Genomic DNA, 20,090 nt, shown 5'->3' with positions numbered 1-20,090 from the left:
CTTTTAAAGCAATACACCAGGCAGCCTTTTTGGGGAAAAAAGGGAAAAGGGTTCTAAGTACCCTTGCATTTATTACATATTTTTGTAGTTGAGTGTGTTGTATGTTTTACTATATATAACTTGAATTCCTGCATTCCATGACACACTATCCTGCCACGATACCACGAAAGCTCATCGGTGCATCACAACCTTTACTGTGATGTCTATACTTGATGGGTGACCGAGTCAAAGTGAAACCAAATAGTTTTAACTCAGGCACAGTGCCGTAAACGGTTTGGGAATCCTGTACTTTGATAACACGGCTCAAAGAAGACCACACATTGGGTGCAGTTAATGTGTTCATCTGCGCATGCTCAAAGTCACAGTTAAGCGACTGAATTCCAGATGCAAAGCCACATAATTGTTGACAGATATATTCTATTGTGTTGTAATTTGATCATGAACCCTGACAGTAATCTCTAAGAAAAAAATGTAGTGTCATAACACTTCACCTTTTTTTTCCCTTTATTTCCAATCTTTTAACTGTTTACATTTTAGCAGTTAACCGAAAGTGATAAATTTATCTAGATCAACAGTAATCTGTATTCAATCATCTTGAAGCTTTCACTCAGCTTATCCAGAAAGGCAAGGATAAAATTGTATTACTCCACTACATGATAGGTAATGAAAGCTTAGTCAATTTCAGATATCAGCAATCTTCTACCTCTGATATAATCATCCTGTTGATGAAACACTGTTTGTTGTTCCAGTAATTTCTCCTTAGCATTGTCTTACACTGATCATGAGTTTAAAATGGTGATCGTTTAGTTTTGTGTGTGCTCAATAAAACGTCCTCAGCAAATTACAAGCAACTGGAAATGTTAAGATCTCAATTAACATTCATTTTCTGTTATTTAGTTGGTTGGCTGGGTTTAAAATCTGGGTACAGCATTTCATAAGAGTTTGTGGTTATGTTCTTTATTTTGATGTTGACACAGCCCATAGTCCTTACATGATGTGCAGCTTGGGATAAATTAATGTCAGTTTGCACTGCACAGAGGGGATAATGATAGAGATTACTGATGAAAGGCTGTTGGGTCCAATAGACAAACTCAAATCTCTAACTGCCAGTATGTGTGGCACAGTCTTGAAATGTCTTGATGCATGCTCAATAATCCAGGTAAGAAAATCAAAAGAAGGTTGAATCAGTTCATCTGGATACAACGTTTATTGACAGTTACGTTTCATCATTCAACTAACAGTTGAGTGATGAACCTTCTTTGAACAGTCTTGAAAGTTCAGAGTTTTGTCTGTCCTCCCCCACCCCCTCCGGTGCTCTTCGTCATTTGTCTTCCTCTTCTGATGACTCCTCTGCCTCTTCTAGCCACTTGATGAACTTCTGAAGCTGATTAGAAATAAGCATAAAAAGGGCTGTAAAATATTTGGCATTATTAAAACGTCATGGCAATTTAAAGGTTTGCTGCAGGGCTTCTCGTGTTACCACAGCATTCACGTTTCATATCCATCAATCTCAATGCTAATAGGTCAGTATTATCATGGGCATGTAGTTAATGGTAATCTGGAAAAGTTGTATATTTAGAAGAGAGATTATAAAATGCCAGTGGTTTTAAGCACTGAACATTGGAGGCGACAATACCCAGTGGTTTTTATGTTTTGATCTTCATGTCCAGTAAACAGAAACCATTTGTCATACGACTGTTATCCCTGAGGGATTTTTCTCATGTTAAACCAGCATGGGTGGGTAACCTCCTAAATCATCCTGAACGTACCCCTTGATTCTTGCGGAGTCGTCTGCTGTTGTCTGTGGTGGCTCCTTGGGAGAACCAGCGCAGTATTATTTCCTCCTCCAGGATCTCCAGCTGGTACATGGTCATTAACACCTGGAGACAAAAAGAAGCCTTTTCAGGTTCACCATCATGTGACAACATGGGAAACTGCCAGACAGCTTCAAATCAAATTCAGCACCGTGACGTGTGACAATATAGTAATATTTTTTTATACATTATATCTCAAGAATGGAGGATAGAAAAACGTATTGACTTTAGAGGGAAGACTTGATAGAGTGTCTCCATTAGACTCAGACCTTAACCATAGCTCCCCAGTGACTCTCTTGCTCTAGGAAGTATTCCTCAAAGGCAGACAGGCAGTCCAGATGGTCCTGCGCTCTCTTCACATAATTTTTAAAGACCGGTGCCCATTTCTTCAGCAGCTGAGAGGAAGAAGAGAGAAAAGAAAAGATGATTCATTATTTCCTACAGCTGCAGAAATGTATTTAAAAAAGGAGAGAACTGTAGGCTGTTGGCTTATTCACAGGCAGAAGGAGAGCACTGTATTGGGGTGTGGTGAGCTGTGGGCCCTGCTGTTGGAATGGAAACTCCAGAACTACTCTGGTCAGAATCTGCATGACCTCTTTCAGAGTGATGTTGTAGGCATACCTGTGAAGAAAAGAGGGGTGTGAAGACATGAACAGTGGCAATAACTAAAGCCAAATATGACCAAAAAAAAGAAGTTTCTCCTCACTTTAAAGAGTTGATCTCCAGCACGAGATGGTCATAGCTGATGTTTTCTTCCAGCCCTCTCTGCAGAGTCCCAAGGACCTCCATCTGGAAGACTGAACATGGAAAAACAAAGCATTTTGGAGGTCAGGGAAATTTCTGGCCCTAGATTAAATTATAGTGTGATATATTGGGGTTTTTTGGGGGGCTTTTGGGGTTTTTTTTTAGAAGAGTGGGCTGCCCATCCATCACATGGTATTTTGATTCAATCAATCAGATAGACCAGCGGTAGCTAACCATGTGCCATGGAGAGCCATGTGTATGTAGGTTTTCATTCCAACCTGACTCCACACCAGGTGATTTCACTGATAGTCTTCCTCTTTGCGTTATTATGAATCCCACAGCACTTCTAGGCAAGACATGCCCCATGTAGCATTCAAGCGCTAGGATTGGCCAGTACTCGTTGCCTCCGTTGGTTGGGTTGGTTAAGGTTAGGGTTAAGGTTAGCTAATCAGAGGCAGAGTATGGGCGGGTCTTCCTAGAATCCTAGCGCCCAGATGCTACACGGGACATGTCTTGCCTTAGCCACTCCTGAGATACACCAATTGATCAAATGACAGATCGATAAACAGATAGATAGAAATTGGGTTCAAGTGATTATAGGCCAGCTGGTGCCATCATGTGGTTCCAACAGCAGGGAACATAACCACTAGATCCAAAGCCCCTCACCTTTGACATCGTCCATTTCAGGGGAGGGGATGACTAGATCGTCTGGGTCATCGGGCTCACTGGCCTCACTTTCACTCTCAGGGTCCGGGTTCATAATCAACCCTGAAGAACAACAAACAAATCCAAACAGCATGATTTTGACAGTAGGGTTATGGGGCAAGAAGTTGTCAGAGAAACCCATCCAAGACCATTGTAGTTAACACAAGCTCCCAAAGAGAATTCATGCAAGTCAACCCAGTAGTTGCCTTACCCCAAAGAGACTGAGACAACTCTTCCTCTTCTGTGTCATCGAGACTGCCAGCCTTCCAGATGTAACCTTTCCCCTGTGTTCCAACCTCCAATGGGTTAAATGCTGGGGGGTTGAAGAAAACCGCGTGAGCCACAATGGTTACGATTGATGGCAAAAATCAAACTGTTTTTGAATTTCTGAATGTGGTTGCTAAGTCAATACAAACCATTCTGTTTGGTTTTGTCTTTACTGTGACCAATGTCACCTTCATCACTCAAAAATTCATCATCGTCATCCTCCTCTTCTTCTGGGTGGTGCATGGACACTACAGTGCCCTCGGGGAGAGAGATGTTTGGTCCAATTACCACCTGGAAACAATAAATATGCAAATCAGTTCTCATTTCTCAATTTTTTCCTTGTACTAAAAATAGAAAGTAACTGCCATCCTTTCAACAGCATTATAAACTTTCACCTATTAACTACTAGTTCACTGCAAAAAAGTATCAATGATGCTGTTAAGCTATTTTCTTACATTGTATGCCAGGACACACTGTTTGTTAAGCTTGACACCCTCTTTGACCTCAGCCTTATCACAGACCACGGACTGGCTGATGGCTACGTTGCTAGCAATGTGAACGTTATTCCAGATGTAGGCCCGGTCTAGCTTCACATTGTCACCTGTTTGAAGTGCAGAAAAAACACTGTTCTCTCAACTCACAAGCCCACTCCAAAGACACAAACTGTGGTCTGTCAAAGACAAAATCCTAATACATATTTAACCTTGGCCTCTGATAAATTCTTTGAATTTACCTATGGAGCAGTTGCTGCCGATGACACTGTTGGAGATATGACAATTGGCGCCAATGCTTGTGTCACAGCCAATCAGAACGTTCTCCTCCATCTGACTGCCGTGGCCTAGACTGACTCCTGAACCCCGGTAGACATTGTGGCGAGAGTGTGTGCAACCTGGGCCTTTCTGATCGGTGAAGTTTGCCTCTGGTGTGAGGGGATAGATCCATCGCCGGATCAGATCCGACGACACAGAGTCATACATCAGCAAATTGGACACTCGGGCACCGTAACCATCTCTAGTGACATGCATGTGTATCTGGTTGCCAAGGATCTAGGAGGAAATCATATTAAATATTGAACTGCTGTGAACATAATCTTAGTTTGTAAATCAGAAACAAATAATTATGCATTTTGTCATACCTCTTCATTGACCAAAATCCCTTTAACAAAGTCATTCCTTGATTGGTAGTCAAAGTTGTCTGTGAACAATTCCGCAACCTGAAAGATACAGAAAAAAATATTGTTGGCATTATAAGCAAATAGGAGTTCCAGAGTTTCTGTGTATGGTTAGGGACTAACCTGTGGGGAGCAGATACTAATGTGACAGTCCAAAAGGTCATATCTGATGTCAAACTCATCACTTCCACCATGGAAAATGTTCTGTAGAGCATAAAGAGAAGCACCTGTCAGTAATCAACGTGGGGTCCTACAAAATGTTCAAAATAAGATTACTCCTGCAGGTAATGTTCAGCTACCATTGGAAACTGTAGCTTCTTGAGCCCTTGTGTCTTCTGGTAGTGCAAGATCCGCTGGCTCTTGCTGTCTACAGCAGCAATGATGTCATCCTCCTCACAGCGAGACTTATGACCTGGTGATGATTCCTTGAAGATCATGGTCATCACTGAGATGTTTTTCTCCATTTTCCGTCGATGCCTTCAATATACAACAAGATGTATTTTATACCTAGAAAGATCCACTTCGCTCCAAGTTCTAATCATCACTTTGAGGATCTCTCACCTGTGCTCCTGGAGTGCCTGACTGATGTCAATATTTGATACCACATCTCCATACACCAACACAAAGTCGGAACGCACAAGCGACTTGGCATCTACATCCCTCAGCACGTCGCCTAGGGAGCGGTAAAGGTCTGAGGTGATGATGTGCACCACATTTGGAGAAGAGGGGCGACACCATTTTGATTTCCTGTGATACAAGGAAACACAAGGTAAGAACAAGGTTCATCGAAGTCTTTACATATGCGCAATAATCCAGGTAAGAAAATCACAGAAAGTTGAATCAGTTCATCTGGACACATTTATTGAGAGAGAAACATTTCATCACTCATGTTCTGCCGACGAGATTATAGCATATAGATTATGACTAATTGATGACTTAATTGATTATGACTAACGACTATTGCAAACTGTTCTCTTCACTCACATGTCTTTCCTTTCTCTGAATTTCTTCTCCTTTCTCTTTTTGTGTGTGTGAATGGTGTCATGCGAGTCTCCCTTGTGTGCATGTGCATTCGGTCCTCCTCCCAGGTCTCCGTGGTGACGGTGGTCACCACCTGGAGGCTGCTTGGCATCCCCCTTATCACATTTTCTTTTTAGCTATCTTATAAATCCATATAATTTTGTTATCCTGTTTCAATGTTATATCCTTCTCTCACTAAGATGTGGGACTAAGTTTTTTTTTTACATGGTGATGGTGGCCACGTGGCTTGGGTCCTGGGCTGTTCCAGTGGCATTTGGACACTGCTTGGCCTCCTCCTGCTCATCATATTCTTCATAAATTTTATAATTCCATTGTAATTGTGTTATCCTCTTTCAGTGTTGTATTCTGTAAATTGTGTAAACACAACATCTATTGCACGTTGTCTGTCTTGGGAGAGAGATCCCTCCTCTGTTGCTCTCCCTGAGGTTTCTTCCTATTTTTTCTCCGTTAAAGGTTTTTTTTTTAAGGAGTTGTTCGTTATCCGATGCAAGGGTCTAAGGACAGAATGTTGTGTTGCTGTAAAGCCCTTTGAGGCAAATGTTTAATCTGTGATATTGGGCTGTACAAATAAAATTGACTTGACTTGATTCATCTAAGTGACCTCTTCAGTCTCAACTGACTGCAGGTATCCCCACTCTTATAAATTGTAGTTGGTGATGGGGGACATTTGATTGTTGATGTTTACCATAAACCAACACATACTGGTCAGTACTTAAGGTCTGACTCTCTTCATCCACTGCAGCACAAACTAGGAGTCATCAGGATGCTGTACCACCGAGCTGACAACGTCCCCGCCCACAGTGGCCAGGGAAGTCAAGTGAATTTTATTTGTATAGTCCACATTAAACAGGCCCTGATTAAGTGTGGTTATCCTAACTAGGCGTTTTGTCAAAGCCAGGGAGATAGGGCCGTCCAGGTAGCGTAGCAGTCTATTTCGTTGCCTACCAACACGGGGCTCACCGGTTCGAATCCCTGTGTTATCTCCAGCTTGGTCAGGCGTCCCTACAGACACAATTGGCCATATCTGCGGGTGGGAAGCTGGATGTGGGTATGTGTCCTGGTCGCTGCATTAGCACCTCCTGTGGTCAGTCGGGGCATCTATTCAGGGGGAGGGGGAAATGGGGGGGAGGGGGGGCAGCGTGATCCTCCGATGCGCCCCCCGTCAGGTGAAAAGAAGCAGCTGGCAACTTCACATGTATTGGAGGAGGCATGTGGTAGTCTGCAGCCCTCCCTGGATCAGCAGAGGGGGTGGAGTAGCAACTGGGACAGGTTGGAAGAGTGGGGTAACTGGCTGGGTACCACTGGGGAGGAAAAAAAAGGGGGGGGGCAGGCAGATGCTCAAACAGTGCACCAGCCAATCAAAGAGAGGAGAAGGACAACAGCTGCCTAAGCGTAAACCAGTAGTGATTCTATATGCGGCGGGAGTGGTGGAACAGTTGAGCCGCGTATTTTTCAAACATCACGTCTCAGTTGCTTTCACACTCAAAACATGCTGCACCAGAAATTGGTCCACCCCAAGGATTTGGTCTCCCGGCACATACAGAGCAATAATAGTATACGCTGTTAAATGCTGGGATGATTGCCATGAATTGTACATCGGGGAAACCAAACAGACGCTGGCCAGGAGGATGGCACAACACAGAAGAGCTAACACGCCAGGCCAGGACTCTGCAGTCTACACCCATCTACAGGCCAGTGGCCACTCTTTCAAGGATGAGGATGTGCACATCCTTGATAGGGAGGAACGCAGGTTTGAACGGGGAGTCAAAGAGGCCATCTGTGTGAAGAGGGAATGACCATCCCTGAACGGGGGGGGGGCTAAGAGTACATCTGTCACCATCTTACAATGCTGTGATTGCAACCATTCCCAAATCTTCTGTGAATAGTACACATTGCCATTGAAACTGGCTCACCACAGGTTTACACTTAGGCAGCTGTTGCCCTTCTCCTCTCTTCGATCAGCTGGTGCACTGTTTTGGCATCTACCTGGCTGTAATTGCAAACATTCCCAAATCCTCTGTGAATGGTACACATGGCCATTGAAACTCTAGTTAATGGTCATGCCTATCTGCATATGAAACTGATCATTGTTTTCTGTCGTTATGCCACTATGTTGTTTGTAAGGGTAGGGATACCTGCAGTCAGTTGCGACTGAAGAGGTCACTTAGATGAGTGATGAAACGTTTCTCTCTCAATAATAGCTGTGTCCAGATGAACTGATTCAACTTTCTGTGAAGGTTCATTAAAAACTGCTTTTAGGTTAAGAGTAGAAATTAACACAGGCAAAGACATATTGGACAAAAGAACAGAGTAAAGGTGTGTTTTGCAAAATAATGCCAGATTTGTAAACTCAAAATATATACAAAACATAACTTGTGGCACACTCACAGTAAATGTTCCTTGATCTTATTGGACATCCAGCAGCAGAAGACAAATGTTTCTTGTACCCCAGTCGAAGTCAGGAATTCCAGAGTATAGTCAATCATAGCAACATTGCCCAACGGTAGTAATGCCTTTTAACAAAACAAAACATGAGATGAGGCTTACGCTCAAAGAACTGCTGCCAAAGTGTCGAAGAGAGAAGCCGGAACAAAAAATTAAACCAAAAGCTTTTCACGTCTAAATGCAAGCTGTGCTAAACCAGTTGCAGCTACGTTTCAAAATATACTCCATGTGAAGTATCCTGTCATCACCGACGGCATGAACACGAAGCTACCGTTAGCATGCCGGCTAGCTTGTGTTGCTGTCCACCTTTGGCTACGTACCCTCGGCTGGTCTTTAGTTATCGGGAAAAACCTCCGATTGAAGCTGTCTGCGACCAGGACAGCCTGCAGCGGGTGCTCCTCTTCCTCCTGCTCCCCGGCACCTTTTCTCCCTGACAGGCCAGAGCCCGAACGACTCTGTTTCCCCCCTTTACCTGCCATGTTTGACGTCCCCTCAACCCCTTACATCCGCTTTCGTCATACAAAGCGACGGTGGCGAGGGCTGGTTTCCTGTTGTCGGTAATATGCAATAATTTATTAAATCGATTAGGCATAATTACGGAACATTTTGCTACACATTTTAGACTCATCGATATTAGTATTTGCATTATTAGTAGTAAAATGTATTTGCAAAATGATAAATTAACTCGAGTATTATGCTCATGAGTGTTGGGACAATGAAAGCCACTTTATGTTTTTGACATTGTATTCTTACAACGAATGTGTTCTCTGCATTTATCCATCCTATTGTATAGGAGCAGTGGGCAGCTGCAGCGCCTGCGGACCTACTCCAGTTCTTCTTTCCATTGCCTTGGACAGGGGCACAGACAGGAGTATTAACCCTATCATGCGTGTCTTTTTGATGGTGAGAGTATGGTAGTACATAAGGGCACATGTAGGTATCTGTCATTTCATGTGACTAGAGTGACAAGCAATTGTGGCAAGTAACACAAGGCCATATAACCAGGACAGAACGTTAGTAGACGATAAACTTGTTTATGCCCAAAGGTACGATAAGTGACATTCCATCATGTAAGTGTAACCATTATTATGCAGAAAACAGTAGCAGCAGTAGTGTTTACAAGATGGTTGTGAGACCAGCTATGTTATATGGTTTGGAGACAGTGGCACTGACGAAAAGACAGGAGGCGGAGCTGGAGGTGGCAGAGTTGAAGATGCTAAGATTTTCCCTTGGAGTAACAAAGAAGGACAGGATTAGGAACGTTTATATTAGAGGGACCGCTGAGGTTGGACAGTTTGGAGACAAAGCAAGAGAGGCAAGATTGAGATGGCTTGGACATGTGTGGAGGAGAGATGCTGAGTATATTGGGAGAAGGATGCTGAATATGGAGCTGCCAGGGAAGAGGAGAAGAGGAAGGCCAAAGAGGAGGTTTATGGATGTGGTGAGGGAAGACATGCAGGTGGCTGGTGTGACAGAGGAAGACGCAGAAGACAGGAAGAAATGGAAACGGATGATCCGCTGTGGCAACCCCCAACGGGAGCAGCCGAAAGTAGTAGTAGTAGTAGGAGCAGCAGTAGTAGTAGTAGCATATCAAGACAACCATTAGACCGTCAAAGGGGGATGACCGAAGACATCCTAACGTCATCCTTGCATGGATAGAGAGGCTCCTGCTCCACCGACATCAACAAGGTCCCTAATTAAAAGCAGGACATTGACTGAAGCAAGTAGATTGTTCACTAGATTTGTAAATGGTGTAAAGACAGGGAGGCTTTTGTCTGATTTTCAGTCACTCTGCAGACCTGACTCAGACTTTGTTGATACGTCAATAAAAGTCTTATTTTGAAGGATCCTCATCTCATTGACCTTTTTTTTGTTGCAATTTCTCTGTATCACTGGCCACCACAAGAGGAAACCCACGCAGACATGGGGAGAACATGCAAACCCCACACAGAAAGTACTTGGGGTGGCCTGGGGTTCGAACCCAGGACCTTCTTGCTGTGAGGCTACAGTGCTAAATGCTGCACTACAATGCTGTAGTGATTTCAAATCAGGAATCAGGAACAATTTATTTGTCATATTATGTATTACGTACACAAAAGAAACAAAATTCAGTTTCCCCCAGCCCACAGCAGTGCAACACAGAAACACATTTGATTTGCAATAAAGGGCCACTTCATTTTTTTAATCAAAAGTTTGAAATCTGTTATCTTGATAAATTATTGCTATTATCACCATTAATAGTACTTAGTAGTTGTTGTAATTTTCTTTTACATAAATGATACAATTGTTAAATTTTATGCTCCTGAGAATTACTACTACTGCTACTACTTTTGGCTGCTCCCGTTAGGGGTCGCCACAGCGGATCATCCGTTTCCATTTCTTCCTGTCTTCTGCATCTTCCTCTGTCACACCAGCTGCCTGCATGTCCTCCCTCACCACATCCGTAAACCTCCTCTTTGGCCTTCCTCTTTTGCTATTGCCTGGCAGCTCCATATTCATCATCCTTCTCCCAATATACCCAGCATCTCTCCTCCACACATGTCCAAACCACCTCAATCTTGCCTCTCTTGCTTTGTCTCCAAACCGTCCAACCTGAGCGGTCCCTCTAATATAATAATTCCTAATCCAGTCCTTCTTCGTCACTCCCAGTGAAAATCTTAGCATCTTCAACTCTGCCACCTCCAGCTCCGCCTCCTGTCTTTTCATCAGTGCCACTGTCTCCAAACCATATAACATAGCTGGTCTCACAACCATCCTGTAAACCTTCCCTTTAACTCTTGCTGGTACCCTTCTGTTGCAAATCACTCCTGACACTCTTCTCCACCCACTCCACCCTGCCTGCACTCTCTTCTTCACCTCTCTACTGCACTCCCTGCTACTTTGGACAGTTGACCCCAAGTATTTAAACTCATACACCTTCGTCACCTCCATTCCTTGCATCCTCACCATTCCACTGTCCTCCCTCTCATTCACGCATAAGTATTCCGTCTTGCGCCTACTGACTTTCATTCCTCTTCTCTCCAGTGCATACCCCCACCTCTCCAGGCTCTCCTCAACCTGCACCCTACTCTCGCTACAGATCACAATGTCATCCATGAACATCATCGTCCATGGAGACTCCTGCCTGATCTTGTCTGTCAACCTGTCCATCACCATTGCAAACAAGAAAGGGCTCAGAGCCGATCCTTGATGTAATCCCACCTCCACCTTGAACCCATCTGTCATTCCAACCACACACCTCACCATTGTCACACTTCCCTCATACATATCCTACACCACTCCTACATACTTCTCTGCATACTTCCTCATACAATACCACACCTCCTCTCTCGGCACCCTGTCGTATGCTTTCTCTAAATCTACAAAGACACAATGCAACTCCTTCTGGCCTTCTCTGTACTTCTCAATCAACATTCTCAAAGCAAACATCGCATCTATAGTGCTCTTTCGTGACATGAAACTATACTGCTGCTCGCTAATCGTCACCTCTCCTCTTAACCTAGCTTCTATTACTCTTTCCCATACCTTCATGCTGTGGCTGATCAACTTTATACCTCTGTAGCTGCTACAGTTCTGCACATCACCCTTGTTCTTGGAAATTGTTACCAGCATGCTTCTTCTCCACTCCTCAGGCATCCTCTCACTTTCCAAGATTGTGTTAAACAATCTAGTTAAAAACTCCACTGCCATCTCTCGTAAACATCTCCATGCCTCCACAGGTATGCCATCAGGACCAACTGCCTTTCCACTCTTCAGCCTTTTCATAGCTGTCCTTACTTCCTCCTTGCTAATCCACTGCACATCCTGATTCACTAACCCTACATCATCCAACCTTATCTCTCTCATTTTCTTCATTCATCAGCCCCTCAAAGTACTCCTTCCACCTTCTCAACACATTCTCCTCGCTTGTCAGCCCATTTCCATCTCTATCCTTGATCACCCTAACTTGCTGCACATCCTTCGCAGCTCAGTCCCTCTGTCTAACCAATCGGTACAATTCCTTTTCTCCTTCCTTAGTGTCTAATCTGTCACACAACTCACCATACACCTTTTCCTTTTCCACCTCTCTCTTTGCTTTACACTGCATCTCCTTGTACTCCTGTTTACTTTCTTTATCTCTCCGACTATCCCACTTCTTCTTTGTCAACCTCTTCCTCTGTATACTTTGCTGTACTTCCTCATTCCAACACCAAGTCTCCTTGTCTTCCTTCCTCTGTCCTGATGACACACCAAGTACCTTCCTAGCTGTCTCCCTCACTATTTCTGCAGTAGTCGCCCAGCCATCCGGCAACTCTTCACTACCACCCAGTGCCTGTCTTAACTCCTGCCTGAACTCCACACAACAGTCTTCCTTCTTCAACTTCCACCATTTGATATTCGGCTGTGTCTTCACTCGCTTTCTCTTCTTGGTCTCCAAAGTCATCCTATAGACCACCATCCGATGCTACCTAGCTACGTTCTCCCCTGTCACCACCTTGCAGTCTCCAATCCCTTTTAGATTGCGCCTTCTACATAAGATATAGTCCACCTGAGAATTACTATCACTAATAATTCAGGTTGCCTTATATTTCCATTTAAAAAAATAAATCCTAGAAATCCACACTACATGGATGTTACAATCATAAGGATGACTTTATTTGTATCAACACACTCAGTTTTAAGTACTGTGCATCTCAATAAACACATTTTACTTAAACCGAAACAATTACATCTGGCTCCTGCTTCTCAGGCTTTAAGACAGGGGCCTTCATTTACTGTTCAGTAGAAGCGCAACAGTTTCTCAAGATGTTCCCTGGCAACATATACTCTTATATGTTACACAGTTTAATAGGGAGATAAAACATTGTTAATTGCGTTCAGCAATCCTCTTTGCATGCTCCAACAGAGAGTCGAATTGAAGGGTCTTTGTCCTCCAGGAGATTGGAATTTCTGTAAGTCCAATCTGGGGAAAATTGAAACACATTTAACAAGTTATCAGACAAACATAATTAGCAGTCTGCAAAACCGATATTCAGATAATGTGAAGTTTAAGTGCAGTTATTATGTCTTTATGCATGTTCAATAATCCAGGTAAGAAAATCAAAGAAAGTTGAATCTGTTCAGTCGGACACAACGTTCATTGAAAGAAACGTTTCATCACTCATCTAAGTTCATTCAAGAACTACTACCCTGTTACTTGCTCTTAGCACTTATTGTATTCACTCATTTCAAAAAAATATCTTTCTTGCTCTTTTACTTTAACACTGGTTTTGCTCTTAGATGCTTGTTTAGAGAGAGGATGCACTTATGACCTCTGATGACTAGTAGTTCTCCTGATTTCCTACATTAAATGCACTTATTGTAAGTCGCTTTGGATAAAAGCGTCGGCTAAATGACTGTAATGCAATGTAAATCTAAGTGACCTCTTCAGTCTAAACTGACTGCAGGTATCCCCACCCTTATAAACAATACAGTTGTATAACGATCAAAAACAACAGTTAGTTTCATATGCAAATAGGTGTGACCATTAACGGGAGTTACAATGGCCATGTGTACTATTCACAGAGGAATTGGGAATGTCTGCAATCACAGCATTGTTAGATGGCAACAGACGTACTCTTAGCCCCCCCCCCCCTTCCCTGGTTCAGGGATGGTCGTTGCCTCTTCACATAAATGGCCTCTTTGACTACCTGTTCAGACCATCATTCCTCCCTATCAAGGATGTGCACATCATCATCCTTGAAAGAGTGGCCACTGGCCTGTAGATGGGTGTAGACTGTGGAGTCCAGGTCTGACATGTTAGCTCTCCTGTGTTGCACCATCCTCTTGGCCAACATCTGTTTGGTTTCCCCGATGTACAAGTCATGGCAATCCTCCTGGCACTTAACAGCATACACTATATTGCTCTGTTTGTGCTGTTCCTTGGGGTGGACTGATTTCTGGTGCAGCGTGTTTTGGGGTTTGAAAGCAACCGAGAGGCGGTATTTGGAAAACATGTGTGTCAACCTTTCCGACACTCCCACGACATACAGAATCACCACTGGTTTACGCTTAGGCAGCTGTTGTCCTTCTCCTCTCTTCAATCGGCTGGTGCACCATTTCGGCATCTTCCTGGCTGTGATTGTAAACATTCCCAAATCCTCTGGCCATTGTAACTTTAGTTAATGGTCACATCTATTTGCATATGAAACTGATCGTTGTTTTTGGTCGTTATGACACTGTATTATTTATAAGGGTGGGGATACCTGCAGTCAGTTGAGACTGAAGCAGTCACTTAGATGAGTGATGAAACGTTTCTCTCAATAAACATTGTGTCCAGATGAACTGATTCAACTTTCTTTGATTCAGTTATTATAAAAAAATGTCATCTCTCAAATAGAAAATGTCCCGTCGACTCCTGAATGAATGAATTATAAATAGGTAAACGAACAATAGACGGACATGCCTCCATACCTGAGCCCCAAGGCAGGCCCCTATAAATGAGCTTCTGCTACAGGTGCATCCCCCACAGCTCATGGTGTCCCTGATAGCCTCCACATACCCCTTGGCTGTCAGGACCCCATGCAGGGCTGCTTGGAACGCACCAGGCAAACCTGAATGAACATAGGTATTAAAATGTGAATGATGTGAGCAAATATCACCTTCACTTTATCTACCATGCTTTCCAACACATAGCACAAGCAGTTCAGTGCAACAAATTTTCATTATGTTAACCAAGGTAAACAGCAAACAACTATTTCTTTATCAAAAGATAACCAAGCTATTGTAAAAGATAAGTGAGCTTAGTGAGGATACCTCATGTGTTTGGAAACACAGTGGGGATCAACTCCTGGGGAGTCTTGGATAAATGGTCTTTTACCTGATGAATATGCCCTAAAAAAACAACATGATAGGTTAAAATGTACAATTATTGCAATTTATTGAAAAGAATTCAATCATTCAGCTTCAATATTTATATATATTTTCTTTCTTCAAATTCTGTATTGTTGATAACTTAAAATATTTAATTCCAAATTAAAAAAAACTCATTCAGTATATTCAATTACCAAAAGAAAATGCAAAGGCTTTTTGAAGAAAAAGAAAGAGCACTTAAAATAAAAACTACCATTGTAAAAACAAAAAAGAAAATCACACCATTTAATTCCATGACTTGGTGACATCATTTCTTATGTACTCACATACCCATCACAGCTTTGTCCAAATCCTGGGGCTGCTTTCTGTTGGGGTCACTGAGCTTATCAAGCACCGTGTCCACAGCTTTAGCATCAGCACCATTCAGAATATAATGCTCCAAGATCCTGGAAAATAATTAATTACGTTTGTACCCCTCTATCATGGACCCCAACATTAAAAAGAGTTTTCATGTCTACAAATAGCCACCTGGTCACTTTCTTTCTGCAAAGTTTATATGTTGTAACTTGCAATGGTCAATATTATCACCATTTTCTGCACCAGCAGAACTTTAGTGAAATTTGACCTTTATAACCTTCAACAAACATAGTCGACAAATTACAAACAAACGGGACAAGCTTGCAACGACATCTCAAATCCAATCAATGTTTAGTCTGCTCTCATACAGTACCTCTTGTTTAAAGTAAATCTGAGGTCCTGTTACATTTTGCACTTCTAATTGTCTCACTATGCTATAGCACCATAAACCAAGTTAAATTCTTTGTGCACTTGGCAAATAAATATTGTACTGATTCTGGTTTTAAATGATGCTGAGCCTAAAAAAAAAAGAGAATATGGTTTACCAATGAAAAAAGCTCAACTCTGTTGGAAATGTATCATTTGTTAGTTATGCTGCAAAGAACCTGTTATCACTTTAGCAAGGTCCCCAGCACGACATGCCTCGCCTTGAACAACAACCATCAGTATTTACAATATGAGTTGCTGTTCCTGGATCTGCTGGGTGTACCAACCTGGCTGCTGCAAGTGTCTCTGCCACACACTCGTCATTGTTCTGGGTGACACGGATGACGTCCTCCACCTTCTCCAACATGTCAGGCTTCCCGGCGTAAAAAGCAACAACAGGAGCCAATTTGGCTATTCCATCTATCTGACAGTCTGTCTCACAACCTGAGAAGATTTAAAAACAAGTTTGAGATGTTCTCCTCGATAATGACGCCAGCAGCATGGCTGAGATCAAGTATTTCAGCTTCACCCGTCTCCTCTTTGCCTGCATCCACATTTTTCAAAAAGCTCTTTAAGCTTGCGTGTCTCCATGGTCCGTCAATGGGCAGTTGAGGTCTTGGCCCTGTGACAAAAAAAATGAAAATTTTGCAAAAAATGATATACTTCTTTGCTGTTTTACACCCTTCAAAGGCACTGTGTGCAGTGTCAGCCTTAAATGAAGAAGATGTATATAAGAAATGTTTTATTGTATGTCTAACAATGCTTAACTTCTGTGTCAGGCAATGCTAAAAGAGGGCGATACCCCAAATGTTGCTACAGTTTTCTTACCTCCTCTTTCTCTGTAAGGATCATTGACAGGCGTGTCATACTCGGATCCAGGCCCAAAGAATTTTAATGTGCGCTTCTTCAAATCATCAACATTAAGACCTGGTTAGATAGGAACATAAAGTGTTAAGACAACAGCCTCACGTCATCCATTACAGGTCACTGCGAAGTTATATGAAAAACAATTTGTGAAAACAAAATTCTTTCTGTGAGGTGAGGCTTGAACTTGGAAATGTTGGCAGATATACAGATCAACTTAAGTCCCGCTAGAAATAGTTACTGCCAGAGGAACCCTTACTAGCTAATAATGCTGTCAAATGCTTAGCAGCTTTATTTGTTTTACAGAGCTTATTGTGCCTTGGGAAGTCAACAAACAGCATATCTGATGTCTGAACAGAGACAGACATGACCCACATGGGAAGTTGGAAGCTGTGAACTTGCAGTCACATCCACTATTACTTTACTCAGGTTATGGCAAAAGCAGCCTTAGAGGCAGCAGTTGGTTCTGCCTGGACAGACAGTACACCAACTGGGCTCCAAACTTTGCAAATCTGACACACAACTACAATACAAGTTTATATGTCATGCTTTTTTTTTCGCTCCCCAATTGTATCTTCCAATTATCCCACACTTCCGAGCCAACCCAGTTGCTGCTCCACCCCCTCTGCCGATCCAGGGTGGGCTGCAGACTACCACATGCCTCCTCAGAGATACATGTGGAGTTGCCAGCCGTTTCTTTTCACCTGACAGTGAGGAGTTTCATCAGGGGGACGAGGCGCGTGGGAGGATCACGCTATTCCCCCCAGTTCCCCCTCCCCCCTGAACAGATGCCCCAATCAAACAAGGGGAGGCACTACTGCAGCGACCAGAACATGTACTCACATCCGGTTTCCCACCTGCAGACACGGCCAATTGTGTCTGTAGGGACGCCCGACCAAGCCGGAGATAACACGGGGGTTTGAACTGGTGATCCCTGTGTTGATAGGCAATGGACTAGACCGCCACGCTACCTGGATGCCCCTTATATGTCGTATGCTTGTAGAGCTACTGTAGCAGAGCGGAGTAGATACACGTACTCCAAATCTAAATGCTTTACATCATAATGTTTTGCTTTTTGTTGCTCCAAGAGTGTTGAGCAGACATTTTAAAATAGAATGGTCAGTAAATCTCATTACACCATTATTGTTGTTTGAGAAATGAGGAGTTGAGATGTTGTGGACTAAATGTAACCCTGAGTGTAGATGCAGAATTGTGTTAGTGTAGTGTATGCCAGTCCAAATTTTTATTGTGGAGTCTTTTGGAGGCGTTGTAAGCTTAACACGACTAAACATATATGACAGGAACTGTTGATACCAAATGTCACCTATCACCCACCTCCCTTTACAATACAATACAATACAATCTTATTAATCCCACTAGGGGCAATTTGTTTGGAGCGGCTTGTTGTACACAAAACACAGTAACATGCAAACAAACAAATAACACAAACAATAAATAATAACACCCCAGGGAGCCAAATATGGAACAACATCCGTAAGATCTATAAGTTATTAATATTGATAGGCTAGTTAAACTTGGTAAACACAATAATAGCTAAATTGGTATCCTATATACACACTTTTACCTAGATCTTGAGTGTTAGTAAATGTTTAAAGTGGTCTTTACGCTGTATATTTGAGTCATGGAGCTAAAAGAATTATGCAGCTTATCTACCTCCACATTCAGACAAGGACTCCAACAGGACATAGGCCTGGTCCCCATAACAGCTCTGCTTGCCAGTCTCTCTCCTGTAAAACGGGTTGGCAGACTCAGGCCGGAATTCGGGATGTGGATCTTGGGCCAATAAGCCTTTCAGCTTCTGCAGGTCGTACACCCAGTGGAGTGGCTGTGCTGCAGGGAATGAGCCGTGAGATTATCCCAGTTCGGAACTGATGTTAATATGATGGTTTAAGAGCCAAGTCAGTACCAAAACCTTAGAATATGGACTGCAAACAATGCTTGGTGAAATCATGTAGAAAAAGCGTGGAATAAAAGGAATCCTGATGGAAGCTCATTGGAGTATATCAGCCTATTCATATGACTTTGCTCAGTTTCAAAGGGTGTCAAATGTAATGCCTCTAAACCCTCTGATGTAAAGACAAAAATCCAACAGTTGACTTGGGAAATTCAAGTAGTATCATTTGCAGTAGTTGTAGTATTACAGGGCCAGGGAACAAGTTTTTCTGTGAGACACCTTATGCAAGAGTTTTCTTCAATCTAGAAACTATACACGCATATTAAACATTCATCTGCATTGACTTATTACATAATGACTTATAGATGCACAACTATTATATTTTATTATGTATATTTTATATATGAAAACTTATATATCCCAATCAGCAGTTGTTACCTTGCATACCTTGCATAGTTGACATGACATGTCATCTGTGTGTGTGAATTAATTGTAAAGTGCTTTGAATGGCTGTTGCAGCTAGAAAAGCGTTATATAAAATGCAACTTGATTGATTGATTGGTTGGTCCATAGCTTACCTGCTGCATCTGCAACAGCTGATCCAATAATGGCACCTATAGCTCTGTCAGCCAGAGCTAAGGCCATCTATGGGAAAATTCAGATTATTAACATACTATTTTAATATGTTTCAAATTATAATATATTTTTGCAAATCTGCTAAATATTATTAAAAGGAATAAAATACAACAGTCTAGGATAGACATCAACTTATCTTAACGACAACAAAAACTTTTAAAAAAAACAGCGTTGTCGTGAGGATGCGTACATAATCAATAAGCGTATATGTGTGTATTACGTATAGAAATTAATAAAATGTGGTTAAAGTAAGATGTGGATGGGACCCCTTATAATTTCAGGACTAGAAACCAGTAAAAACTGGCTGTAAAAACTCAGAAAATATTTAGATACTGATCATCCTCTCCATGCCAGCAGCAGGAAATGGACTACATTCCGAAGAAATCTCAGCACACAGAAACAGAAGGACATTGGGAAGAAGCTGTTTTCTCAAAACACCTGATCGTTCCGGATGTAATTATTCTCGGTTGTTTTGTTATAATCGATATATTTAAATAGTCGCAGATTATCTTCCTCGTCACTTTACCTTTCTGATTTGTGTTCAGAAATCTTTGTTTACAGATCACAGCTCTGTTGTCCTGAAGTTGCTTCTATTATCATGGGACCAACTTTACATAAACTGCACATCGAGGACACTGTCAAACAAGCGCTTATGACGCCGCTTTCAATTTACCAGATCTCCAAATGTGGAGCAGGCTAAACCTAACTGATTGTACGTGTGCCATTAGTCAATCTAGTTGCTTTAGTTATCAAGGATAGCTAAGTAGGCGGCACACCCGGAACCACCAGCGGCGCTGGGAAACGCCATTCAGAGCAGCGGTAGTCTCGTGTAGCAACGCGAGATTAGAGCAGAGGACGTCCGACAGCTGTGATA

At 42.5% G+C, this 20,090-nt stretch overlaps 2 protein-coding genes across 4 annotated transcripts; both read right to left on the bottom strand.

Moving 5' to 3' along the window:
• Positions 1–1,247: 1,247 nt before the first annotated feature.
• Positions 1,248–8,672, bottom strand: eif2b5 (eukaryotic translation initiation factor 2B, subunit 5 epsilon). 2 transcript variants are annotated; one of them, XM_056292869.1, is made up of 16 exons: positions 8,508–8,672; positions 8,131–8,255; positions 5,263–5,448; positions 5,001–5,178; positions 4,825–4,905; positions 4,666–4,743; positions 4,264–4,576; positions 3,986–4,131; positions 3,680–3,821; positions 3,475–3,576; positions 3,225–3,326; positions 2,521–2,611; positions 2,312–2,435; positions 2,084–2,209; positions 1,770–1,880; positions 1,248–1,384 (listed from the first exon to the last, which is right to left on the bottom strand). In XM_056292869.1, exons 1-16 carry the CDS (start codon positions 8,664–8,666, stop codon positions 1,322–1,324), a joined length of 2,127 nt encoding a protein of 708 aa, XP_056148844.1. In that variant the 5' UTR covers positions 8,667–8,672; the 3' UTR covers positions 1,248–1,321. The 2 variants fall into 2 exon arrangements, with proteins under 2 accessions (XP_056148844.1, XP_056148845.1); XM_056292870.1 differs by lacking the exons at positions 8,131–8,255; positions 8,508–8,672 and adding an exon at positions 5,686–5,865.
• Positions 8,673–12,796: 4,124 nt separating this feature from the next.
• LOC130123983 (crystallin J1A-like) lies at positions 12,797–19,945 on the bottom strand. 2 transcript variants are annotated; one of them, XM_056293330.1, is made up of 10 exons: positions 19,743–19,945; positions 19,159–19,225; positions 18,340–18,516; positions 16,630–16,728; positions 16,331–16,423; positions 16,089–16,245; positions 15,345–15,464; positions 14,962–15,039; positions 14,620–14,759; positions 12,797–13,129 (listed from the first exon to the last, which is right to left on the bottom strand). In XM_056293330.1, exons 2-9 carry the CDS (start codon positions 19,223–19,225, stop codon positions 14,657–14,659), a joined length of 894 nt encoding a protein of 297 aa, XP_056149305.1. In that variant the 5' UTR covers positions 19,743–19,945; the 3' UTR covers positions 12,797–13,129; positions 14,620–14,656. The 2 variants fall into 2 exon arrangements, with proteins under 2 accessions (XP_056149305.1, XP_056149304.1); XM_056293329.1 differs by having other exon boundaries at positions 15,349–15,464; positions 19,743–19,941.
• Between the last annotated feature and the right edge of the window lie 145 nt (positions 19,946–20,090).

Source organism: Lampris incognitus, chromosome 14 (assembly GCF_029633865.1).
Source record: "Lampris incognitus isolate fLamInc1 chromosome 14, fLamInc1.hap2, whole genome shotgun sequence".
In the NCBI taxonomy this organism is placed as follows: Eukaryota; Metazoa; Chordata; class Actinopteri; order Lampriformes; family Lampridae; genus Lampris; species Lampris incognitus.
This window is presented reverse-complemented; position numbering and strand designations above follow the sequence as displayed.